General features: G+C 48.2%; 1 protein-coding gene across 1 annotated transcript in view; it reads right to left on the minus strand.

The window, feature by feature from the left end:
* Positions 1 to 26,016, minus strand: part of ADRA1D (adrenoceptor alpha 1D) — a 40,995-nt gene extending 14,979 nt beyond the window's left edge. The window contains exon 1 of the mRNA XM_014876240.2: positions 24,889 to 26,016. Within this exon, the coding sequence (XP_014731726.1) occupies positions 24,889 to 25,855 (967 nt within the window). The 5' untranslated portion in view covers positions 25,856 to 26,016. The remainder of the gene's footprint in view (positions 1 to 24,888) is intronic.
* Between the last annotated feature and the right edge of the window lie 731 nt (positions 26,017 to 26,747).

Here is a 26,747-nt window from a genome sequence, read left to right on the forward strand (position 1 = left end):
AATTTTTTTGCTGGCTGGCTCCCTTAAACTCTGGTTTTCCATTAACCATTGACCAGGCCTTCATGGACTGTCAAGATCTGGAGAGCATGGTTTGGGAATTACTGTTCCAGACTACTCCTTGCATTTATTGACAGTGGTACTTGGTGGTGAGCCCTCCAGTTGCCTTCTGCTGTTCAACTCCTTTTAACACCTTCCTTAAACTTCCCTTTGCAAGGAACTGTTGTTCTTTGGTGGCTTCTGCAAACACAAGTCAGGCTTCCACTCATCTCCAGGATAAAATGTCCCTTTTCCATCAAGCTGCCTCCTCCACTCTGCTCAGAAACATTGAGAATGTGCATTTTTTCCCAAATAAAAAGGTAAGCTTGGGAAATCCTGTAGAAAAGGAATGGAGGGGAATGATTCTCAAGCAAGCCATCCAAATCTTGGAAAAACCAGAGTGTTTGCTGGGTCAGGCCCAAGACTACTCTTTGTTTTTCCAACTCAGAAGTTCTTTTCTCTGCACTTGGTTTTCTAAGAATGTGAACTCACCCGCCCCGTCCTGTTTACAAGCTCGTAAATATGTACATCAGATTTGGCTGTGGGGCAGGCCTTGGAAGGGCTGAATCCTGCTGGGAACACATGGCATTTCATGTACAGCCAGGCCAGATCTGCACAGCACAGAGGAAAAAGGCAATTTTTCATTGGGACCAACCCAACTCAGGGAAAAAAAAAATTTGTACCCAGAGCAAAACGCACAAATCCTGACTTCAACTTGAAGCTCAGGGTGAGCAGAACTCACCTGGAGCAGGTGAGTGTCGCCAGGAATTCAACACAGGTGACACCACTGGTCTGGAAGGATCCTATAATGAGCCACTGTGGTTGGATGATCACTGGGAATGCTGGGGAGAACTCGCCAGCACTGGGACGTCAGCGTTGGGAAAATATTGAGAGGAAGTGTGGGAGCTTCCTCGGCGCCTTTCCACCCGAGGGCTTTTCTGTTTGTATCAGAACTGGGCAGACAGGACGTCAGTGGCCATGGAGCCTGGCACTGCAGCCCGTGTGCCCTCCTGGCACTGCCAGCTCTGATGGACGCTGGACAGCGTCCTCCAAAGAGCTGCGGCGTCACGGAGGAAAGGGTGGGGGGGAGAAAAAAAGGATGGGGGAGGTGGATATTTTCAGCTCTGATGAAAAATTGTGGCTGTTTTCGCAGCTCAGGAGGGGTTATTCAAGACCAGCCAACCAGCTTCTTATTTCTTTTCAGGCTTGGAGGGGAAAATCCTCCAACGCTTGCCTTGTTTCCGCACTCGGCTCCAAGGCACAGCCCTTCTGGCTTTAGATTGCATGGAAAAATCCACGGTTTCTCATTGCTCACTTTCTCTTTCTTTATGTTTTTTTCCTGCGATAAGAAGGGAAACTTAAAGCCCCAAACCATATTTCCGTCTTCTCCCCCAACCTGGAAATATTCAGGGGAGATAGTAAAGAGTTGTTCTGTCTCTGCCCAGCCCTGGAAGACATTTTTCAGCTGATATGAAGCTCTAAACACACTGCACTTCAAAAAGGGACATTTTCCCCCCTCTCTCAGAAAACAATGGGCCAGTGGAACTGAGCTCCAAAAATATATCAGGAGTGGTGAGATAACAACATCCTCATCACTCCCAACAGTTCCTGAAGCCCTTAACTTGAAGGGATAAATTCTCCTGTTAAATGCTGCACTGATTGCCTGGGAAGGACCCCTCTTACTCAGCCCTTTCCCTCATCTCCACAGGGAAGGTCACATCTGTCTGATGTGACCACAGAATCGTGGAATGGTTTGGGTTTGAAGGGACCTTAAAGATCATCTCATTCCAACTCCCTGCCATGGGCAGGAATGGCACCACTGGAGCAGGTTGCTCTTATCTGGTTATTCAGTCATGCACTTAAGCCATATATTTTGACCCAAGGGGCAAAAATTGGCTGCCTGGTTCTCTTATCCATGGAGCTGAGTCTGGGACAAGCACAGAGACAATGCTGGGAAGGACCAAGGAACGTGGGAGCAGACCAACCATCACATCACAGTGGTGTTTTATAAGCTTTATATGGAGTTTTCAGGAGGTATTTCAGGAGAGGGAATGCAAAATCCATGCTGCATTTCCAGGGTTTAAATGCCTGCATAGGGCAATGGGATCTCTGCTGAAGAGAGAAGAGTGTCTCAAAAGTGTCTCATTATGGTAATGAGGCTCTCTCTCCACTGACATGCTTCCTGCTCCATCTCAGCCCTATCCCTATTTATTTTTTAATTTCTGAACCTGAAGGGAAAGGATGAAGATTTGCATTCCATTTTTGTTTGAGTACCGCCCATGAGATTCTGTCTGCCTCTCTTCCACCTCTTCATTGGATAAACAAATCTCTGTTCCCATGCTCTTCATCACTGCTCAGAAATATCAGACATGGCACACAGGGCACTCTTCCTGCCTTGATTCCTAATTAGCTCTTGGATATTCAAATTTTGCATGTTTACTTCTCATTCCACAGAAGTGACTCTAGGTAGGCTTTCAAACCCTCCTTGAGAAAGTGCTGCATTTGTGGACAGCCCTTATCAAGAAAGGAATCACCCCAGCAAATTATTATCCTCTCTTTTTTCCATCATCACCAACTAGTTCCTGACTTGCCACCTCCCTCTTCCATCACTTTGGTGTGTTCTTCTTTCAAGGAAACAATAACCCCATGCCATACATGACTGGTTCTGCTTGTGTACTTCCACCAGCAGTGCTGTCTAAAATCTGGGGGGATTCTGGGGGACACTGGGGGAGTCTGTGGGGATCCCAGTGGGTCCCCAGGGTGTCTTGGTTGGAAGATCTTTGAGCAGAGTTGTTCAACTGTTTTTCCTGTTGTTCACAAACTCTTTGTATGATGAATTTAAGGCTGGGTAAGGAGATTCTACTCTTGCTGTGAGGCAGGACTGAGCTTGCCTTCAATGTAGGTCCCCTACAAACTTCCTCCAGATATCCAAAACACTGAAAAGAGCAAACTCCCTGGCAACTGAAGCCATCTGTCTTAGACAACACCACTGACCTGCTTCTTCGTTATTATCAACCTGTTCATAATTAAATATCCTGCACTACTGTGTGAAGATGAGCAGTGTGATGATCCCTAACATGAAGGTGGTGGCACAGATTTTAAAGGTTGTTACACACTGAACTCTCCTTAAACTCACGGGCATTAAGCATGAAAATATGTTCTGAACTTGAGAGTTCCCAGCATCACCCCCAGTTGTGCATATATTAACAATAATGTCAGTTCTGGGTCAGTTTTTGTGCTCACCCTGCACAGTAGCACGTGGGAATGTTTTGGTTAAATGATTCATTGGAGGAATATTTTTCCTTCCAGGAACAAGTTGATGACTTGCTCTTACAGTCACCTCCCTCACAGAATGGCTGTCAGGGCTGCTGGCAAAAAGACAGGTGTGATTCACCTAGGAGCAACATGTCACAGAGAATTTATAATAATCACTCACGCTCGGAACATAAAATGCCAAGAACGGGGGCAGGTGAACCAGACTAAGAAAGACTGAAAAATTGAGGTTACTCATATGGAAAATCACATCTCTTTTCTGTGCCCACAGAGCAGAAAAGAAGCCAAGGAGACAGAAAATGCTCTGAGGAGGTCTACAAGGCAACACAAAGGTCTGGATAACTCGACTTAGCCCATGAGATTAAAGGGTCTTGATGTATTTGCATTATCCAGGAGAAACTGAAATGATTTGCTCACACTTCATGGTGAAATACAGAAGAAGCTGTTTCTGACAGGAAATGTATCTTTAATCTAGCCAAGAAAAATTTAATGGCTTGAAGTTTTAGCTAGATAAATTTACTCTGGGAAGAAAGCAGTCATTTATAATAGAAAGGATATAAAACAATTGGGAAAAGCATAACTGGAGGCAGGGATTCTCCATTATTTGCAGTCCTGAGTTAATGCTGAGTGTCTCTTCAGGGAGAAAACTTTTCTTTGAGTTATGGAGGAGCTGAAAAAAAATATTGAATGAGGTGTTTAGGGCTGCAGGTGTCTGTGAATCACAGAGCATCCCCTTCGAACCTTGAAACTCCATCCCAAAACGTGGTGGGTCTTGAATATAAAAGAGTTGTAAAAATTATCCTGACACAGAGAACTTCAGACATGATAAGGGCAAGAACTACTTAAGAAACTGCTTGTCTGCTCCAGAAACTGCTTTAATTAGGAATAGCAGTGACCTTTATTCCCTGCTGTAAGATCTTTCCCTGTGTTCCACACGTGTGCTGTGATGTCTGCATTTCTGTGCATTTGATTCCACTTGGAGGCATTGACAGTGAGTCAAGCATCCGTGTCAGGGGGTTTAATTTGAGCATAATGAAGGTTTTGCTTGTTGGGGATCATGTCAGCGTTTAATTAATTACAATTAACTACACTGTTAATATTTGAGAGCAGTTAGTCTCTCCGTGCTCTCACGTCCAGAGTTAATATCCTTTGGTGCAACAATAATTACCCAGAGCAAACAAAGCTGGGAAGAAACAAGCACTGCAGAGACCTTTCTGGGCCCTTCCTCACAAAGAAATCTGCTGCCACTTGCTGACACAGGTGCCAAGGTCTGCAAGGACCTTGTGAATGCCATGAGCAGAGCCCTGAGCCAGCTGTGAGCAGTTATTCAAATCCCAGCAACATTAAAGCTCCAATTTTTTTTTTTTTTTGTGCTGCTGAGGATGTCAATGTGTGACATTCAGGGTACTGGATATCTGGAAGAAATTCCTCTCTTTGTTGGTGCTGAGGTGCTGGCACAGGGTGCTCAGAGAAGCTGTGGCTGTCCCTGGATCCCTGGAAGTGTCCAAGGCCAGGCTGGACAGGGCTTGGAGCAGCCTGGGATAGTGGAAGGTGTCCCTGCCCATGGCAGGGAGTAGAACTGGATGATGTTTGAGGTCCTTTCCAACCCAAACCATTCAGTGGTGATTCTGTGAGATGCTAAAAGTGTCCTGCAGCTCTGGGGACAGCTGTGGGGAGCAGCCTGGGCTGTCCCTGTGGTGTTGGATATGCTGATGCAGCCTTGCATCTGTGGGACACACAGCCCACCTGGGAGTGGTTCTAAGGATCCCTCCCAAGGAGCTGGAAAAGCAGATGAATTAATGGAAAACATAATGAAAAATCGCTTTTCTATTAGCATGCTTTTCTCCTGATGTGTGAGCTTTCCCCTCTCAATCTAGCAGAATATGGATAACCAAGATCATGAGAAGTAAAAACCCTCAAACAACCAAAAGGCTTATTATAAATAAACATCTCCCTTCTCCTCCTACCTAATGCTTTCTCTGGGGACACTTGGAAAATCCCCATCAAAATATTCTCTGTTCTCTCTCAGGGCAAGGAAACAGCACCTGCCAGTGGCACTCTCCTGTGCTTTCCTCCCTGTGGTGACATCTCACTCTCAGGGACAGGAGCTCATCCCTGGCCATGCCCCAAAGAGGAAAATTAGGAAAAGCCCCAGGGTTTCCTTTTCTCTAAGAGGAAAAACCCCAGGACAGCCCTGCCTGCAAGCATTTGGCAAACTCTGCCAGTGGCATTGGAGACCTGCAAGTTCCAGCACTGGGGGCTGGGAGGTTTTCCATCCCAGTGCTGCTTTCACCAGCTCTGCTTCTCCTGCTGGTGGGTAGGGGATCCCCTTGTTTCTCCATTCCCTCCACAGGATTCCTCCCCCTGAGGTGCTCCCCCCGTGACCTGGGTGGGGTGAATGCCCCCTGGACCTCTCTCTGCAAGGTGCAAAGGGAAATCCTTGAGGGATGGTTCTTTCAAAACCTGGCTGCTCTCCTTGGTCAGGGTGGAGAGCTGGAGCTGATCCACTTTCCAAAATAAATTAATATTCAGAAAATAATAAAGCACAAATATATCTCTGATGAATTGGCCAGGATGCCAATTATGAGATATAGAAGAGATGGGCTAAAAGCCTGAATGTGAAGGTGGAAAAGCAGTCAGCACAAGGCCAGGAGAGAAAGAGATGGCTCTTTTTCAGGAAATATCTGTACAAGCACTGCAGGCCAACAAACACACACATTCCTCAGTGCCAGCTCTCCAGCTGGAGCTGCAGTGCCAGCCTCATGCTGGATGGCTGGAAAGGGGATACAGGAGGCACTGAGAAACCACACAGACTGCTGAGCTGAGGAGCCAGCTGCAGCTCTGAGGGGCTTTTCAAAGCCATCTCCACTGCTGGGGATGCCCTTAATAAATGCAGTTTATTCCCAGTGTACCTAGATGTTGGGCTAAGGCTGATGGCACACAGAGTGACCTTCTGCCATCTGTCCCTAAAGGAGAGCACACAATCCAGATCCCAGCTCTTCCACTTGCACATGCCAATGAGTGCCACTCCCAGTTATTTATCAGGCCACACAGAATTAGTGGGATGCTGTGGTCTGAATTCCAGAGTGCAGGACCCAAAGCAGACAGAAACAGGGCAGTAATTACTGCTTGCAGCCAAACAACTCTTCTGCTGTATAAAAACCCCATTGCTTATCCGACTGAACCAAGCTCTTTAAACCTGGATGTGCCTCTGTGATGTTGGGGTGTCATGAAAAAGGTGTCTGAGCTCTTGTTCCTGGATATGGACCCCAATTCAGAGAGTGTTCGAGGCTTGGCACCTCTGCCTTTAATCTTGGATATCTGGAGGTGATGCTTTCCTTGCACCCCTGAGTGTTTTTGGATCCTCCTGTTACACTTGGAAGGCCCAAATCACTTCACTCCACAGAGGAATTTTCCATGAATGTGGAGCTCATTCACTTCCAAACTGCACACAGCCATGTGGCTGCCCAATGGTGAATTTCTAGGGATGAGTTTTTCCAGGTGGATTTCTTTTTTCCTACCATCCTCCCAGCTCAAAGGCTCAGATTAGTTGAGCTGTGCTTGCTTGTGTCTGATAACATCTTTAGTACCTCTTAAAAGTAGCTATAAAATATCAATACCCTGCTTAGCACCATGAAACCCACGTCTGAGAAGAAGATGAGGAGCTCCTTGTCAGGCATGAAATTGAGCCCGGAGTGATCCTGGATCCAAATAAAATCTCTTCTGGAAAGCAAAGCTGCAAGCTGTTGAACAGATGTGGCCTTATCCATACACAGGGAAAACAAGACAAATGAAAGGCTGGCATGTCAGTCCTGACCTGGTAAAGAAATGGGAATGTCAGCTCAGAGTCCTTCCTTGGTAGCAGCACACCCATTTAAAACAGGGATAGGCTCCAGGGATCCCAGTTACATCCTCAGACAGTTGGAAGGGTGAGGATGTTGGAAGGATCAAAGGTGTGTGTTGTGTGTATGGGAGTCTGGGATGAAGAAAGTCACTTATGAGACTGGGGCTGTTGGGAAAGGGGAGGCAGCAAAGGCTGAAGTATTAATCAAGAATTGGATTTGGGTGAATTTACGTCATGCACTCTATACTTGCTCTGCTGCAGGAAACTATCACTGCTGGAAAAGCTTTTCCCTCAGTGACAACCCATTCAAAACTGATTTGTAGTGATGCAGATTCTGCCTGGATTACATGAAGCAGCAAAAGCAGATTTTCACAGTGCAATCAGTTTCATAACATCAGGACAGCCAGAAATTCCCATGTAACAGAAATACTCCACCACATGCTCATTTTATAATTCTATTTCCTCTGACCTGAGGTCAAGGGAGGGACAAGATCATCTTTTAAGACAGTTCCCATCTCCAATCATCTACAATTCCACAAAGTCAGTGGCCCAAATCCCTGTGATTTCAATGTGACGAGATGGAATTGTTAAGATTTGGTTCTTTTGCAGAACGTGTCAATCCATGCTCAGGAACAGAGCTACCTGGAAATCAAGATGCATGGTTTGGGGGGAATTTCAGTGTTTGATATTTGTTTTCTTTAAATAAAAGCAAAAACCCAGCAACAATAAAAAAATAATGAAAATTTCTGAGGAACTATGAATTAAAAAAAAAAAAATTCATAGAACCTCCATTGCACACTGTTGTCTAAAAGGGATTCCTGGGCACCTGACAACTACCAGCTGACATGGAAACACTTGTTAATCCATGGAGAAAGCCATGGCAACAGTCAGCCACCACTAGATGGATCTGCACTGCTCTCTCCTCTTTCCCAAGCTTCCATAGCCACAGAATGCAGAAAATCCAAAGTCCTTTGCAAAGAACATTCCCTGGGCTTTCCCTGGACTGAGCCACACAGGAGTACGGGCAATGGAAATCCTGCAATCCTTGGAATTTGTGAATCTGGCTATCTGGAGTGTCCTGGAGTCCTCCAAATTAACATACTTGTAGCAGGAAGCCTTGAGGCATGCAGAAAATCCTTTCTGGAGCCAGGATGCTCAGGGCTTCCAGGTTACTGGCGTTGGATCCAGGAGTCAATCCCGGGTTAGCCTGGAGCTGCCAAGGTTTCACTCTGATGGCTGCATGGTAAGAAATCCATGGAAACTTGGCATGGAAAGGCTGCCCTGGAGCTATGAGGAGTGATTGAAGTGGAGGCTGTTAAACCTGGGACGTTTCCGCTGGGTTTTCCAACTGGCTTTTCCCAGCAAAATCCTCCTCCACTGGCCAGCACATCCAGGAATCTCATAAATTCTGCATAAATGTTTCACTCACTTTGGGCCACTGCACCCAGGAGAGTGGCAAGTGCTTTGCAGAAGTGCAGGAGGCTGAGTCCATGCCCCAAATATTACAAGAAGATCAAATGTGACTGGTTTGCATTTATTGCTGACTCTGGATTGACACTGGAGAGCACTGGACCTTCTGGAATAACACCTCAGTGAAGGAAAAAGGGAGAGGCTGCACAGATGGATCTGTTCTCCATTCTCCCTTTAACCTCTGCTTAATGGTCTTCTTTTCTTTTTTCTAGCTCCTTCCTCACATATATAACACATCATTTCCCAGCATTTTAATGCAAGAGATGCAATCAGTCACCTGCAGGCAGCTAAACCCCAATTCCAGGAGCTGGAATAGCCATTTTCAGGGCTTGAAAATGCAAATAGAGGCAGGTTTGTGCTTTGCAGCACTGTGGATGCCACCAGACATTTCCGCCCTGCACTCCTGGCTGCTGGAAAAGCCAACATTTCCCTCCTGGGCTGGATGGGGCACCAAGTTGTTTGGAAGAACAGAAATGCTGCAAGCAATGGCAAACTGAGTCTCTTATTCTTTTGGTCTCTGATGAGAATGGAGGACAAAATGCTTCTACTCAGACAATTTCACCTTCTGTTGGAAGAAAGTTCTTCCAGTTATTGGAGATGGTCAAATCATGCCTTAAAAAAAATTGGACACTTCCAGGGATGGGGCAGCCACAGCTTCCCTGGGCCACCTGTGTCAGGGCCTCACCATCCTCACAAAAAAAATTTGGCCTTTATATCCAGCCTCAGCCTACACTCTTTTAGTTTAAAACTGTTGCCCCTTGTCCTGTTATTACAGGCCCTGGTAAAGAGCCTCTCTCCATATTTCTTAAAAGCCCCCTTTAGGCACTGGAAGGTCTCTGAGGTCCCCAGGAACATTCCCAGCTCTCCCAGCCTGGCTCTAGATCTTGGAGAATCTCTGTGGACTCCTCTGGACTCTCTCCAGCAGCTCCACGTTCTCCTGCTGTTGGTCCCAGGGCTGGGGGCAGCTCTGCAGGTGAGGTCTCACCTGAGCAGGGCACAGGGGCAGAATCCCCCTCCCCTGCTGCCCACCCTGGGGGATGAGCCCAGGATTCCATTGGATTTCCAGGCTGTGGACACACATTGCAGGGTCATGTCCAGCTGTTCATCCACCAGCACCCCAAGGGCTGCTCTCCCTTCCCCCCCAGCCTGCACTGACCTCTGCCTGCCCTTGCACTGGGCTGTGTAAACAAGATGAAGAAGTTGGGTGACATAAAATATTCCCCTGGGTGACAGATCAATCCAGACTGATGGACTCTGCCCTCAGGGGAGGAAGAGCGGTTGGACCAGCCAGGAGGTTTCTCCCTGGAGGAGATCCTGGGCTGAAGGTGGTGTCTGCCCTCCTCACACCCTGGACCATCCAGGATCCTTTGTTGGTTCTTTTTGACCTCCCGTGGTTCCCTCAGAGAGCTCCTTGTGGAATAGAGAGGCCTGCTATCCATTAGGCCAGTGAGACAGCTGGTTATGATCTCCTCTTTGATGTCCTGGCGCTGAGAAATCCCTGGATGCTCCCTCTGAGAGAGAGGAAACAGCCCAAGTTAAGGGCTGCACACTGTCCTCAGCCTGGGAATCTCCCAGGTCATGAACCTGCCCTTGTTCCTGCTCTCCTGGCCACTGCTGTCCCAGCTCTGGCCAGCTTGAGGAGTTTTGGGTGATGCCACCCCTGCCCAGAGCACCAGAGAGGGATTTGGAGATAACACTGAGAGGGATTTGTCCCTGTGCCTGACCCTGACCTGGTGCCATAAATTTATTGGTTGCCTCTTTCATTCACATATTGGAGGAGACAAAACCAAATTTTCATGCGGAGAAAACATCAAATTATTTTTGCCAAGGCAGATGAGAGAGAAAGAAAGAATTTGGAAAACAAAGGCGAAGTTTCAATATTGCAACTTTTCTAAGCAAAACTTTTCTTTTGGGATAGGGAGGAACACACATGTTGAAGTACTTTATATTAAAATTTGCTTACATTTAAGTTTACAAACCTTAAAACCTAATCAAAACTCAAGAGGAAATAGGACATTAAGGGTAATTTTGAAAAGGAGGGTTTAATTTTCTTCTGGCCCAACTCTTCCTTCACTAGATTCTGAATTTGTTGATAAAGGACCATTATGAGCCTTCTGGATTTCCCCTGGGTGCTTCCACACCCTCATTATCCAACTTTTCACTGAACACATTTTAATGCTTGATATTCTTCTGTGCATCTGCTGTGGTAGCCCCACAACCTAATGGTGCCCAGAGGTCAATGATTTGCACAGTTAAACTCACAAAACAAGGCAGTGAAGTCTTTGGAGTGAGGAATCACCATTCAATAGGAATTCCAGCTCCTACACACATGTTCCTGGAAGCAATTGCAGTCGAAATATATTTTATTAGTAGGAATAACAAATAACGAATTGTTCCCAAATGATCACATTCTTGCATTCCTTGTTGTTTTGCTGTTTGTTTGGGTTGTTTGGTTTTTTTTTCCCCCCCGTGTTTGTTAATGGCAATAAACAGCTCAATTTGCTTTTCATTTGTGGGCCTTTTCTGAGTTGTTTTGCAGACATTCCCAAATTTAATGGGAACATCTGTCCAGTGGGACGGGTTTTACTCCGTGCCAGTATTTGGGGGAATGGATGACTTAGAACTGATGTCAGACTTGGTGGTTTCTGCTGAAATCTGCAGGGCCCAAACTCCAGTTTACCTGTCAAAACCTGCCACAGTGTTTCTGTTTTCCTGCAGGGAATGAAATGGAGCAACAAGCAATAAAGGATAACCAAGGAGAGGATGAAAACAAGGGAAAACCTGCTCCTGCTGAAACTTTTCTGAGTGACCAGCCTAGCACCAACAGAATTGGGATAAAAATGACATTCAGAGTGGGGTGGAGACCAACTCAAGGAGGAAGGATTTAACCTTGAGAAGGAAGAAAACAATCTCTGGGTACAAAGATCTCTACAGGTGCCAGGGTGACAACAGTGGTGACCCCAATGCAGACTCCTAAATTCAATCTCTTGCTTTGCAGAGCCCTTAAAAGTGCCCACAGCATTGCCTGGCTGCCTGCCAGACCCTGAAGAGGGTTTCCTCACCTAGAGCTGGCTCAGTCCCTCTGTCTCTTCACAAGCAAAGTGATTTCTCCTGGACTCTGACACCTTTTTCAAACGTGTGTGGTAGAGATGCCTCCTTGATGGTGCAGTTTGGAATAAAATAAAGGCTCCTTAGCCTCTATGAACCTGAAAAGCAGTCACTCCTGGGCTGGAGAAGAGTGAGAGAGGAAGTTGTTTAGAAGTGTCAAGAAATAAACAGGGAGACAGAAAAATGGACTTTCTCAGACCATTTTGCTGAGGTGGTTGACCCAGTCCCCATGGTGACCATCAGGCAGTGCTGCAGAGGGAGGATGACTCACATCTGGCAGCATTTCTTCATCCACATTTCAGCTCTGCCAGATGGGGACCTCGTGGTTTTGAGGTGTGACTTCTCCAGTGACCTGGGGAGATGTTTCCAGCTGAGTTTGGATGAAGGAGCCTATGGAAAATCCCTTATGGAACAAAGCAGCAGTGAAAAAGATGGGCTCATGAAATTAACCCTGTGGTACAACCTTGAGCATGAGCTTGGCCATGGCAGGGAGCAACCATTGATTCTTCAGACACTTTTCCTTGGAGATCTCTGTGGCATGACCCAGAATTGTTCAAACCCAGTGCCAGCTTCACAGGCAGAGCACCAAACTGCACAGCCTGGACAGAGGCAACCACAGGGGCATCCACCAACACAATCCAGGTGGTTCTCTTCTCCAGGTGGGAAGTGTGATCTGTCAGCACCATTGCTAACAGGAACAGCAGGGTTATTACCACACACAACTGCTTGCCCTGGCACTCGTTTCTCTGCTGTGTCTTTAAGAGTTTGAGTGTAAAGTACAAGGCTGGTCTCCCAAAGCACCCAAACCATCAGTGACCTAAAGGGGAGTAAATCCAGATGGATCAGTGGGGGAATATGGATGGTAAAGGCAGGAGCAATGAATTAGGTGGGATGGATTCAACAAAGAGAGGCTACAGGGGGAGAAGACCTCTAAGGAGTTGTTTGCCAGAAGGGTGAAATCCAAAGAAATAATCTAATTACTTAAGGAAGATGACATGGACACAGAACTAATGAATTTGCAAGGAGACAAGGATATGTTCCCACTGCAAACAATAAAATTTCCAAGAACTGGGTGCAGTAAGATCCAGAATGGCCTCTCCCAAGGCACAGCAGCAGAGGTTCAGGCCTGGGACACACATGAAGCCCAAGAGATTTTGAATGGGATCATGGCTGACCCATGGGGATCTGCAGTGACAGTCAGTCCTTTCTCCAAATGTGCCTGTGGTACCAGAGCCACAGAGGGTACAGACAGGAGGAGAATCAGGAAAAGGGAGAAGAAGATGAAGAGCTACGAAGGAAGAAGGCACCAGAGGGATTGCCAATGCACTTGGGATGGCAGATGTGATCATATTTCTGCAGTGCTGCTCTCCAATGGCTGATCTGAATTCTGCTGTGAGTCACCCAGCTCTGCTTTGAGCAGTAAACGCTTGGTTTTGGAACAAATTATTTTTGTTCCATACATTAGGCTGTTAATTTAATCACCTGTGGTTTCTCTGAGTGAATGCTGAGGGGTGTGCAGTACACAGGGAAGGAACAGACCTTTTCCAGCTGAACGTGTGGAATTCATCCTGACAGGCTGATGGCCCCATTTAATGTAAACACTCTCCACTCAGCCCCCTTCCCTCCCTGCCTTTCACTGGAGCAGTCACAGACACTGGGAAAGTTCTGTTTTGAATGTAAATACTTTCCCTTGCCCTGTCCTTGCAGCAGGAAAACGAAACCGCCCACGTCCTCTTTCCCCTGACCTTTTGGGGGAAGTTCATGGATCCTTCCTGTAGGAGAGCAGCAGCCATGCTGCCCACTGGGGTCGTGAAGGGATGCTAATGAATCCCAGGAAGAGTCTGAGCATCGTATGTGTTATAAAGTCATGGAATTGCAGAGTGGTTTGGGTTGGAGGGACCTTAAGATCATCCAGCTCCAACCCCCTGCCATGGACAGAGACACCCCCAGGATTCTCTGAACCCCATCCAACCTGGCCTTGTGTGTTTCTGGTTCTCACATCTCAGCATTAGCAGTGGGGCAAAGACTTAAAGCTGTGATAGGACAAACTTTGTGTGCACCCCTGCCCTGTCCAACACCTTACTGTCACTACCTGTCCTAAATGGAGAGGCCAAACTGGCAGACAAATCCATGTCATCCATCTACTGAGAAAGTCAATGGGGTCCTGCTTTCCTGGAGCACAGGCCAAGTGATGGACACTCCAGAAAAAAATGGTCAGATCAGGCCAGTAAAATCACACAAATGGCTTTTCTTTTCTATCTCTGCCCATCAGCAAAAATTAATCCCTTCCTTCAGAGATTTTTATACCTGTTTCCTACTATTCCTGCACAGAAGCAAAGGTGTGCCCTTCAGTGCTTGGCAGCAATGTGAAGGAAGCCAGGCTGGCTCCTCTCAGGCCATCTGAGCAGGCAGCAGTGACCTCTTTATTTTAATTTTCAGGACACAGCTTCAATCTGCCTATGGAAAGGTGCATCTGAGGGAAAAGTGTTGACATGCCAAGTTACCAAGCTGCAGGGCTCATCCTAAACTCCAGTTTATGGGATAGAAAATGAAATGTTAGTGTGGGGAGGTTTCTGGGTGTATTTCACACGAGGGTGTCTGGTTTTCTTTTTAATTTCTTGGGAAAGCAATCCAGGTCATCTGAAAGCAGACAATGAGGCTGCCCACGTGTCTTGTACCACAGAGATAAATGTCATTCTAGAAGAGCATAGAATTTCTCTCCATCCATCCATCCATCCATCCATCCATCCATCCATCCATTTTTGCACCCAAAACCTCACGTGGTTTCCTCATCTCCATTAGGGATGGCACCAGGCATATTTGAGGGTAGTAAATTGCAATCCAAGCCTGGTGAGCAATCAAGGCTCTGGAGACATGGATAATAATGGGAGATGAGACATCCACCTGCTCATAAACAGCACAGAAATCTTAATCTGTGAGTCTGGTCCCAATTTCTACCTGCACACCAGAATTTATTGCATTCCTTGTCTATCAGAGCCATGGATGAGAAGGGAAGCACTGATTAAGGAGGTGCTCAGGGAAGGGGACCACAGAGGGAGGCTGGTGGCAAGGGGGGGGATGAGATGCAATGGGAATTGTTCCCTCCTCCTGGGTGGCTTTCCCGGGAGAGCAAAAACTCTCTGCCAGTATCTGCACCACTCCTTTGCCTAAATGCTGGCAGAACTGCAGTCTGCCTGCATGCAGACACTATGGGGTGCTCTCCTGCCTCCCACATCCATCTGGATCCACTACTTTGAGCAGCTCCAGTCTAGAAATAACACTGTTTGAACAGCCCCTGACACAGAAGAGGCTGAAGCACGTGACTAATGGGCTTGTGCATCAAGAAGGATGGATCAGTCTGCAAAGAGCCCAGGAGTGCTGCAACTGTGTGGTGTCACTGGAAGTGAAGCACAGCATGATTTAATCCCAAATAATCTGGTTTTTGCAAGGCAGAAGAAAGGGGGAGATGCAATATTTGGAAAATCCTGTGCTTTGCTCCTTCTTTCTCTTTCTCATTACTGAGAAGGTGCAGAGGCCCTGGCACAGGGTGCCCAGAGAAGCTGTGGCTGCCCCTGGATCCCTGGAAGTGTCCAAGGCCAGGCTGGATGGGGCTTGGAGCACCCTGGGACAGTGGAAGGTGTCCCTGCCCATGGTAGGGGGTGGAATTGGATGCTATTTGGGATCCATGCCAAACCATTCTGTGATTCCATGATAATCTCAGAGTGAGGAATACACAGAAAACAAACCCTGTAATGTAAAGTCACTCTGCTTTGTTTCCCTAAATCCCCACAAGCCTGTGGCAGGCTGCCAGCTGGACTTCACACTGCATCCTCACAGCTTCCCAGATAATTCCTATGGAAGGAACTCTGGGAACAGAAAGAGCCCATGGCTGAAAAACTTTTCTGGTGCAGTTTGGCAAGTGTCTCTGAGAAAACTTGGCTTCAAAGGCTGGGGTTCAAAAGCTGGAAGCTGCTCTGAACCCAAGTCCTCTGCTCTCCAACCAGGACAAGGGGCAGCTGATGGTGCCACCACTGCTGTGTTTTCTGGGTGCCCCATGCCCTTCCAAATTGCATTTCTGAGAATACAGCTGGGGAGGGGATACAGGTGTCAGGTCCCCTGCTGGGCACTCAGGTGAGAGGACAAGAAATAACACCATTTCCAGTTTCATCTGGTGACCTAGGGGCTCAAAACAGAGTCCCTGGATTTTGGGGTCAGTGCCCTCCATGATCCCTGTCATTACTCATGAGCTGTTTCTCAGTGATTTGTGGAGCTGTTCTGAGGAAACTTGAGCTGGAAAACAGCCAGGGATGAGATGTGACACAAGCCCACTGTGCTGGTGACATCCTCCCCTCAGCAATGCCTGGCTCCACATCATCCTCCTGCTGAGATTCCTGTCCCTTTCCTGGTCCTGCTGCCCTCTTGCCTCATTGCCACAAAGATCCCCCATTCCTCACTGTCTCTATGCTACAAACCATCAATTTTAGGCTTAGGCTATGTCTCTCCCTAATTCCAAACAAGTTTCTTTTTTATCTTTTCCCCACCTAAAATGCTTTCACCGAGGTCTTGCCCCTGTCTCCTGGACTGAGCTCTGGCATAGCCCTTCCAGCAAAGTCTGGGGCCAGATTCTTGTGCAGTGGGGGCTATTCCCTGCTCAGTGTTTGCATAATTGATCCTTTAATTGGAGATCTCTTGCAGGGCTGCCTTATGGCTGTTTTTTTTCCCCTGTCATGGACATTTTTTGGAAAGTTTGCAGCTTTATGTTTCTCAGCACTTGCAGCCTTGCACTGCAGAGCCTTGCAGGGGAATTCAGCCAGGAGTTCTGTAATTGAGGAGATCAGACAGGGAAACCCCTGTGATTTGCTCCAGCCCTTAAGGGAAATACAGATCCCATTAACCACGACAAACAAACAAACTCCTGGACACAAGAGGAGCAAGTTTGATTCCAGGTCCTGAAACCAAGTGGCACCAGCAATCCCATGTTCCTACAGCTCCAGGCACAATTCTTGGGCAGATTTGTGTTGGAAAGAGCTGCCTGGGCCAGTCCTGCTGATCTTTCTTAACTGAATGCCATCAATGTGCTCACTGTGAACAACAGGAAAGGCAGCTTGGACTTGTCCAGTGCAAGGATTTCTCCCAGCACGAATCCCTTGGAGATGTTTCTTTTTAATTTTTTTTTCCCCCAGTTACTGGAGGGGGTAAAAATAAATATAAAAGTTGCATTTCAGGGGCCTTAATGACTGAGCTGTGAATTGCCTCAGGTTGGGAACTGCCCAGGAGGAGGAAATGCCCTCTCTTGATCAAGCTGGCAGTTGGTTTCCTGCCACCAGATCTGGTGGCTCTTGGGCTTGGCTCCAAAGGCATCAGCTATGAGCTCTCTTGGAGAAAAGCTATTTATTAGGAGCAGCTAAAAACCATCTCCTGTTCCAGCCCCTCCAGTCAATCCATCCCTGGGCTGATCTCACCCATAAATCCTGGTGCAGGGAGAAGTGCAGTCTTCAGTTTCCATGTGGCAGTTTCATAGAGCACCAAATCAGAGAATGCAGGGCAGGCAGAAGCAGAATTAAGGAATCACAGAGCCATTAAGGTTGGAAAAGCCCTCCAAGATCACCAAGTCCAACCATCCCAAATGCCATATCCACATGGCTTTTAAATCCCTCCAGGGATTTGAGGATTCCACCACTGCCTGGGCAGCCTTTGCTGGTGCTTGATAACCCTCTCCATTCCTTCTTTCCAGGAAGGAATTCTTCCTAAACATCACCCTAATCAGTGAACAAAGATGATTCACTAGAATCATAGAACCAATACAGCAAGTTATCCCATAAGGAATGATGGGAATGCATCTCCTGCTTTGTACCTGCAAAGATAGAGACCCCAAGAACCAAACTCTGTATTTTGCTCATCATCTTTCACAGTTTTGCCATCTCGTGCTGTCTGACATTTGGCAGAACAAACTCAGCTTTTTACAGAGATATAGAATGGAAAATTTCACCTGAGAGATCATGTTTGACACCAGAAACTGAGACTTTATCCCAGAAGGGTCCCATAATATTAAAAGGTGCTATCAGCCCTACCTAAAATACAGCACTGTAATCACAGCAGGTAAATCTCCAATTGATCCATCAGAAGATAATTCAGGTTGCTTTCCCAAGGAAATACACTTATTTTGTCAAATATAATAAAGCCATCAAACCCAGCTTAATATAGATGAATTTACTGTTATGTGGTATATTCTGGTATTCGTTCCAAAACTCCTGCTGAGAGATTTTGTAACATTTTGCTCACTGAATCCCAGTAGTTTCAAGTTTTTCAGAGTCTATTTTTTCCCTGTTTGTGGTACACTCCTTATAGCAACTGCCTCGAGATGCGTCAGGACTCTGCCATATAAAAACGGACATTTGGCTTTAAATAGATTTATTTGGTGGTGTAGAGGGTGGACTGGAAGCAGAATAATCCCTTACACAAGTCATGGAATATCTGGGTCCTACTCCCAATCACTGCATTGCTTTGGCCAGGCAGAAGCAGAGCAGATGCTCAAATTTGGGTGTCCAGATCATTAACTGAGGTCCAGCATGAGGCATCATGTTAAAACAGCAAAAACTGCACTGAGCCCCTCTGTCCACCTCTGGCTTCCCACACAGGTAATGGGTAGGAAACACTTGGGCTCCAGATAATTGTTTTTGGCTGATTATTTCCAAACCAACATGGAGTGTTCCCCTGTTTTTCTGCACCCTGGTGTCTTCTGCACTTGGGCACGTGGAGGGAATCAACACTGTCTAATGCTTTGGCTGCATAATTTACTCAAGGCTTGTTATCCATGTGCCTCCTTGTAATCCTCTCCTGCAGGATGGAAATGTGTTTTCCATGGAGGGAAACCCAGCTCCCAGGTTGTTTTTCTGCCGAGGTTTCTCTAGATAGACACAATCCCTGCAGGTGAATCCACTGTTCCCCCAGTGGGCTGCACACCCCCACGTGTCCCTGTGCCTTTCCCACTGCACCCATCCCTGCTGTCATGCCCCAGGAATGACACTCTGGCAGGCTGCTACACAGCCCTGATGCTACTGCGTGGGAAAAAGAGAAGCAGAAATCACATCTGAGGGCTGCTGAAGCAAAAGCAAAAATCTTCAGGGAAAACAGTGGATTTCCCTCCACTTTAATGCTTTAAGAATAGTCATGAACTGGTTCAGGAATGATTTTGGGCCAAGTGTTCTCTTCTTGAGAAAGGGAGATGGGCTGGAAGATCCATCCATCCATCCATCCATCCATCCATCCATCCATCCATCCATCCATCCATCCATCCATCCCCTATAATTTAATTAATTTATGGTAATTTGGCATGAGCCCATTTGATGGGAACATCCTGTGGTGCCTCCTTCCTGGATGATGTTCAATAAATCCAACCACAGCTGCTTTTGAGGCCCTGTGTTTTTGTTGGTGTTTTTAATCAATGTATGGTTCCCATGAACCAGGACTACAGGGAGCATGTGGCAGATGGAATGGTTCATCCCAACTGCTCTTGTTCCACTTTGATCTGATGCTCTGGGCCATAGATAATTATTCCAAAGCAATTTGCATTCCTTTCTCTACGTCACTTCTGCCACTTCCACCACAACTCAGAAAATTCCAGGAGATACAAGGAACTGCCCTGACAATCAAAGTAATTAAATGTGCTTTTATCCTACTTTCAGATCACCTTTTTTAATCTTGTGCACAACAACACTAAAGAACTTTGGGTTTTTCCTGGAATTGTGTCTCTTGGTAGATTTTTAGTACTTTCTGATGTCTAACTGGGTCCTGAGCTTGCTCTGAACCCTCCTTCTGTGAAGGAGAGTATAGAAGTTTTCAATCCTTCACCCATCTGCCCATTTTTATAAGAACCTGGGATATTAGAGCACTTTTAGCACTTTTTCAGATGTGACTGGGGTTGATGATGGGCTGCATCCAAAGCAGTGTGACCAGGTCAGGAGAGGGGATGGGGCTCAGAGCCTCCTGCTTTGGTGGAAGGTGTCCCTGCCCATGGCAGGGGGTGGAATGAGATGAACTTTCAGGTCCCTCCCAGCCCAAATCATTCTGTGATTCTATCATGAAAGAGTTCATCAGGTGGTGAGTTCATTATTATCACAGAGTGATAAGCCCTTTTTCTATTAGGAAATCATGCTAAATGCTCTTTTATCAGAGTAGAATTAGATTCTCTATTTCTACCAGAACATATTTGGTCTCACATGAAGTGTGCTTTCACAGTGTTTTCCCCATAATTTATTTTACAAGTGGCACTTCCTGAAGTTGAGCACAGCTACAGCTCTGCAAAACGCTTTGTGAAAGGGCTCCTGCCCTATGTCAAACAGCAACTAAAAATATCTTTATATTTTGGCTTGAAGGAGAGAGCTTGGCTGGTGTAGCAGCTGCCTTTCCTTAAGGGTGAAGGTGGAAAAGCCAATTCCCTGTTCTTCTGAATCACACCTGGAAACGAGCAGCAGCTTCCCCTGCAAACACAGCAAGCCACCAACCCAAGGCAGACATGAGACTGTCAGTCTGGAGGGTTTTATCCATGCCCAGGGATCTCTCCAGGCTTTCCTTGTCTGGGTAACCTGCTGCTCGTGGATGGACAGGGTCAAAGTGACACTTGGCTTGTGGCCTTCACCGTTGTGTGGCACTAACCACAATGTTTCCTCATTTCTCACTACGGGTCTTTCTTTCTCACACCAGTCTTGATTTCTGACCAAATCCAAAGAATAACAAACATGGGAGCCCGGACTAGAACATGCTTAAAGAGCACAGGCCACTGAGGTACATAAATCACCATGCTGGGTTCCAGCTAGTCCATCCTTGGTCCCAAGGGATGGGAGTTCCTCCTACATCCTTCTGAGGCTCTGATGGAAAAGGTTTTGACCTCCACTCCTGGGATGGTCCTGTCTGAGGACCCACATTGACTTCAGGTGCTCCCCTGATGAATGGTGATGGGAATCAGGTCTCCATCCCTCCTCCCACTCTTACATCCTCCTGCATCAGGTTTGAGAAAGCAGGTGCCTATCTACCTATAGGGGGTTCTGGTTCCCTGACCACCTGCCATGGGTGTGCTACTGCAAGGACAAACCCAGCACTTAGCTTTTAACAGGATTTTCCATTAGCAAAAGAGCCAGTGAAGCCTCTATAGAAACACTCAATTGTTAAAGTTGAAAAAACCCTCAGAGATCATCGAGTGAAAAATCCTGATTATGATATATCCCACTTTTCTGCAAATACCTGCAGTGCAGACATCATCAGCTCATTAGCTGTGCCTGGATGTTTTTGTAGTCACAGAATCATGCCATGCTTTGGAAGGGACCAGCAACATCACCCATGCCATAGGCAGGGACAGCTCCCACCATCCCAAAGGCTCCAAACTGGCCTTGGACACTTCCAGGGATCCAGGGGCAGCCACAGCTTCTCTGGGTACCCTGTGGTTCCTCACAGGGAGGAATTTCTTCCCAATATCCCATTTAACCCTTCCCTCTGCCAGTTTAAAAACACAGTCCCTTGTCCTATCACTTTCTGCCCACACAAGAAGTTGTTCTGCCTCCTTTGATAAACCTCCTTTAGGCTCTGAGCTCTCCCTGGAGCTTTCTCCTCTCCATGTGAGCACCCCCAGCTCTCCCAGCCTGGCTCCAGAGGAGGAGAGCAGCCCCTGGAGCATCTCCATGCCCTGGGACAACCAAAGGGAGATGAACCCGAAGCTACAAACCAGCCTTAAACTCCTGACCCTACATCTCTGAAAAGTCTCCAGTTCAATTCTCCTGGCAGGTTTTTGCTCAGGGAATAGGAACCCTGCCACAAACCCCAGAACCACCCCCCAGCATCCCCAGAGAGCAGCCTGGGAGAGCCCCAGTGCTCCCCACACTCAGCAAGGACTAAACACGAGCTACAAACCAGGATTTCATCCCGGGTTGAACAACCCGCTGCTAAAGACCCTCATTATCCTCAGGAGCTGTTAATGGGATTTAAAGTCCTGGTGATAGCATCCCGTGCTCAGGGACTGTGATCACACACCCAACAGGGAGTTAAATTACTCAGCTGATAAACAGACTGTGCTGGTGTCGGGGAATTTGAGCTGATTTAAAGAAAAAAGTCATTGTAGATTATTGGAGCATGGAAAAACGGCTGACAGCATTTAGAGCATACATAGCTCTTGTTATTCGAAATTTTGGGTTATTTCAGCTTTTCAGCACTGATGTGATGAATATTACTCCTGTGTAACTAATGTGGAGCTGCTCTGCAGAGAGTGGCAAGGATGTGTGCAGACTCAGAGACACCAAGGACGGCACGAGTACGGAAGTTTCCGAGTGCTGGAGGACTTTTAAGGGGAGCTGAGGGTCTTTTGTCACTTTAAAAATTTAATTTTACTAAAAATTTGAATCAGACATCAGTGAACAGTGCGACTCAACGATGACTTCTTGCAAATTCATGTCAAAGAGAGAAAAAAAAGAAGTCAAAACATTTGGATATTTTCCGAAGAAAACAAATCACTTATTCATTTCACTCTGATGCAATTTGAAGGCTCAATTTGAAATGTCTGAATTTTAATAAATTCCCATTTACTCTCAAGTTGAAACAATACATTTCTCTTTTGGAAGTTGTTTTGTTTTTCACAGGAGTTTCACTTTCATTTAAAATGTGTATCAATATCATTTTCAGTCGGTCCTGAATTCTTTCACCTAATTTTGTCTAATGAAATAAATAAAATCTATTTTACTTTACCACTTACACCTTCTTTTTTAGCAGACTTGGCCCCAGCATGTTTCAGCTTGTAGATTTACAGTAAAATTTTCTGATTTCTGCAAGTTTCAGACCTGTCTCCTGAGCTGCAGAATGCAAGATAAGAAGTTTCTGTTCCCTTCTTGACAGCATTGAACAATTCTCAGATTTGAATAGGAAATTGCAATTAATAAAGGGGGAAATCAGAGGCAGCATATTTTGTAGTCATAAAATAAATGAACTTTTGCTGTGTTTATATTAAACATATAATATAGCAGGAAGTAAAGATCAAAGCCATGTTTATAAAAGACTTGGCCAGTTGTGTGCTTGGAGGAAGCAAATAGGTTCATGGGAGGCACCTAAAGAATGAAGTTTGGATTTTTAGCTGGTGGAAATCAGTGTGCCTCCTTTGACTTCTCTGATTTACGTCAGCAGAGAAGCTGGCTCAAGCGTTTCAAGGCAGGACAGATATGGTGAAACAAAATAAAATTATTTTTTTCTACTGAAAAATATTTGCCTGAGATTTCTTCTCTATTTCAAAGTACTGGGAGTAACTCAGAGGAACAGGATCCTGATTTCCAGCTTCATTAGCTGGAAGGTTGTCAGGTGGTCGGAACTAGACAATCTTTAAAGTCCCTTCCATCCCAAATCATTCCATGATTTCACGATTTTAGGTGTAAAGGTGCAAATGAGGTTTGGAGCTGTTTCCTGCCCTGGCTGGCCAAGGAAGGGAGTATCTCAATGGAGCTTCTCAGAGAGCTCAGCCTTCAGGTACTGGCGTCCCCCTGAGCCCCACATTTCCCAAACTGTTCATTTGCAGGTTACACCACCTCCCCTCCATTCCCCCCAACACACCTGATCACTGAAAGGGAAACTGAGGCACGGTGAAATGGGATAATTCATCCCGGGTCCTGCAGGGAGAGGAGTTCAGTGCAGCCTTACTGAGTTAAACCATCAACTGCAACGCTCCCACAGGGTGGAAATTCCTCACAGCAACGACTTCACCCCCCAAACAGAGAGAGAGCTGAGCCAAACCCCCCAAACACCACCCTCACCCCCGGGGAGGCTCCGGAGCACAGAGGCAGCAGAGAGCAGCGTGGTGAGAGCAGACACACACAGCCCTGATTCACCACTCCAGGGACACCTCAGCTCTCGAGGCACCATGGATCCCGGTGGATTTTCCCACTGCAGGGTGTCCCACAGCCCTGGGCTCCAGCTGGCCCTGGGGACACAGCCCAGGGAAACAGCCCCGGTGCTGGAGGGAGCTCAAAACCTCAGCAGGTCAAAATCTGTCTCGCAGTCACGATGCTGTTCCCACTGACTTGAGAGGCAGCCCCGGGCAAGAGGATTTGAAAAACCCTGAGAAAAAATGCAGCCCCAGCTGTAGTGAATGCTCCCGGGCTTGGTGGGACACAAGTCCCCCGTGGGCTGTGGGACACGTGGGTCCCAGCTGGCAGATGGAATGACAGACCTCTGCTTCACTCAGCAATGTGCAAGGGCTGCTGCTGATACTCAGGAATTATTTTAATCTCCTTCTTCCCAGCTCCAGGTTTAGCTACAGCATTCCAGAGGGTGAATCAGGTCCCCTGAGCTGGGTGCCTGCTGTCAGGATGAGGAGCTCAGGCTTCCCTGCACATCCTGGGCCACTGGTGCTGGAAGGGGACGTTGCTTTGGGCATCACACGTCCCCGGTGGGCTCTGTGCCTGCTCAGCCTCCCCTGCACGCAGGGGGGAGCATCCTTTTCACAAACAACTTGCCAAAACTTTAGAGCACAACTCGTGAGACAACCCTAAATGAGCACACGGGCACTACAGCAGGGCCGCAGCTCCTGGGGGTGCTGGATCAGTCCTGGAAAACCAGATGGGATCTTCACCCATCACCCTTATGGATAATACCCGGTCCTGCTCCAGGTCCCTGCACAACAACAGCAGCCCGGGAAGTCAAAATTTGTGCTTCAGGCTCTGACACACTCCTTGGAGGGATAAAACCTCACTCATCTCCAACAGAGATGGGAGCCCTGGACCTACAGGGGTCTATCCAGGTGTAGTTCCCAAACTGGGAGAATGAGAAGATAGCAAAACTGTTTGGAGACCATTGTGCCATAAGAACAGCCTGTTTGAAACAGGGCTGCTTCCTCCTCAGCCTGAGCTTCGTTAGTTAAAATGCTGAATGCAGAATGAATTAATTAAAGCAATTATTATGCTGCTATTTTATTCATTTGCTATCTACTTTGATTGATTGTACGACTTTGCTTAATAAATATTGAATAAGTGCTAATTAATTGAATTAATTCATCGCTGGTTTATTCATATCCATCAGTCAGCTATCCCTCATTTCCATGCATGAGTTGTGTCCTGAAAAGTTTGTCCCAAGCAGCGGGTTACCAGGGGTTCAGCCCCAGGCAGTGGAGCTGGGATGGGGTCACTTACCAAAAGGCAGGATGAAGAAAAAGGGGAACCAGCAGAGGATGAAAACACCCACGACGATGGCGAGAGTCTTGGCTGCTTTTTTCTCCCGGGAGAACTTGAGGAGCCGCACGGAGAGGGAGCTCCTGAAGTTGTGCCCCTTGTTGCGGGTGCTGGAGAGAGGCTCCTCCAGCACGCTGCGGCAGTGGATGCGCAGCACCACCTCCATGGACTTGTTCCTCTCCTTCTTGACCCCTGCCTCCAGGCTCCGCGTGGTCCTCCTGGCCACCACGTAAATCCTGAAGTACATCACCAGGATGACCATGAGGGGCAGGTAGAAGGAGAAGAGGGAGGAGAACAGGGCATAGCCCGGCTCCTCCGTGATGCTGCAGATGCTCTCATCCGGCGGCGGCGGCTCCTTCCAGCCCAGCAGTGGCCCGATGGAGATGACCATGGAGGAGAGCCAGACCACCACGAGGATGACCCCCGCCTTCCTCTCGGTCATGATGGTGGGGTACTTGAGGGAGTACTTGACGCCGATGTACCTGTCCACGGAGATGATGCACAGGCTCATGATGGAGGCAGAGCAGCACAGCACGTCCACCGCTGCCCAGATGTTGCAGAAGATGCGCCCGAACACCCAGAAGCCCAAAACCTCCAGGGTGGCCGAGAAGGGCAGCACGGTGGTGCTGAGCAGCAGGTCGGCTATGGCCAGGTTGACGATGAAGTAGTTGGTGACCGTCTGCAGGTGCCGGTTGCAAGCCACCGAGAGGATGACCAGGATGTTCCCCACGATGGCCGAGAGGATGAAGACGGCCAGGAAGACCCCGACGCCCACCGCCTGCACATCCAAGGCGAAAGTCAGCGTGGTGCCGTTGCCCTCGGGGGTCTCCTCCCCTTGCAGCCCCCAGGACCGGTTGGCAGCGCTCTGGCTGCCTTGTCCCGTCCGGTTCCCACTCAAGCTGCCATTGCTCAGCTCGGGGAAAGTCATTGTAGAAAAAGTCCGGGCTCCATTGAGGGCGAGGAGAAAGCGGTGCCGAGGCGCAGCTCCCCCGGCATGATCCCCGGCTGGCAGCCCCCGCCAAGAGCGCTCCGCACCTCGCTCGCCCGGCCGGGGTGGAGGGATGGAGAGAGGCAGGGATGGGGAGAGAGAGAGAGAGAGAGAAGGAGGGAGGGCAGGACGCGCTGCCCGGCGCCCCCCGCCCGCTTCACTCCGTCCGTCCGCGCTGCCCCCCGGCCCCGCTGTCCCCGCTGTCCCCAGCGCTCAGCCCCGCTCGGGGGGGCAGCGCGCTCAGAGCCCCCCCGGCCCCTCGCATGCTCCGGGGGCTGCGCTGGGCACGGCCGGCAGCGCCCGGCGGCTCCGCGGCTCCGCGCTCCGACCGGGAGCGGCGGGAGGGGCCGGACGGGCCGGGGGCGGGGGGAGCCCCGCGCGTCAGGTGCCGCCGGGGAGGAGGAGGAGGAGGAGGAGGAGGAGGCGGCAGCGGCAGCGCTGGTTTGCAGGACGAGGCGGGCCCGGGGCAGAGGGAAGCCGGCAGCAGAGCAGGCGGGGAGAGGAGAGAGGATGGAGGGGATACAGGGGAGATGATGGAGGGGGTTCAGGCGAGATGATGATGGAGAGGGTCCAGGCGCGCTCTGGGAGGAGGCAGCCCCAAGGAGGGTCTCGCAGCAGTGGGGTGCAGCCCCAGGAGGGTCACTCAGCAGTGGGGTGCAGCCCCCAGGAGGATTAGGACATAGAAGTGAGGTGCAGCCCCAGAAAGGGTCTCGCAGCACCGGGGTTCAGCCCCAGGATGATCGCTCAGTACTGGGGTCCATTCCGCAGGACAGTCTCGCAGTACTGGTGTGCACCCCCAGAAGGGTCACTCTGCACTGGGGTCCACCCCCAG

This window comes from Sturnus vulgaris, chromosome 4, assembly GCF_052056855.1.
Source record: "Sturnus vulgaris isolate bStuVul1 chromosome 4, bStuVul1.hap1, whole genome shotgun sequence".
NCBI lineage: Eukaryota > Metazoa > Chordata > Aves > Passeriformes > Sturnidae > Sturnus > Sturnus vulgaris.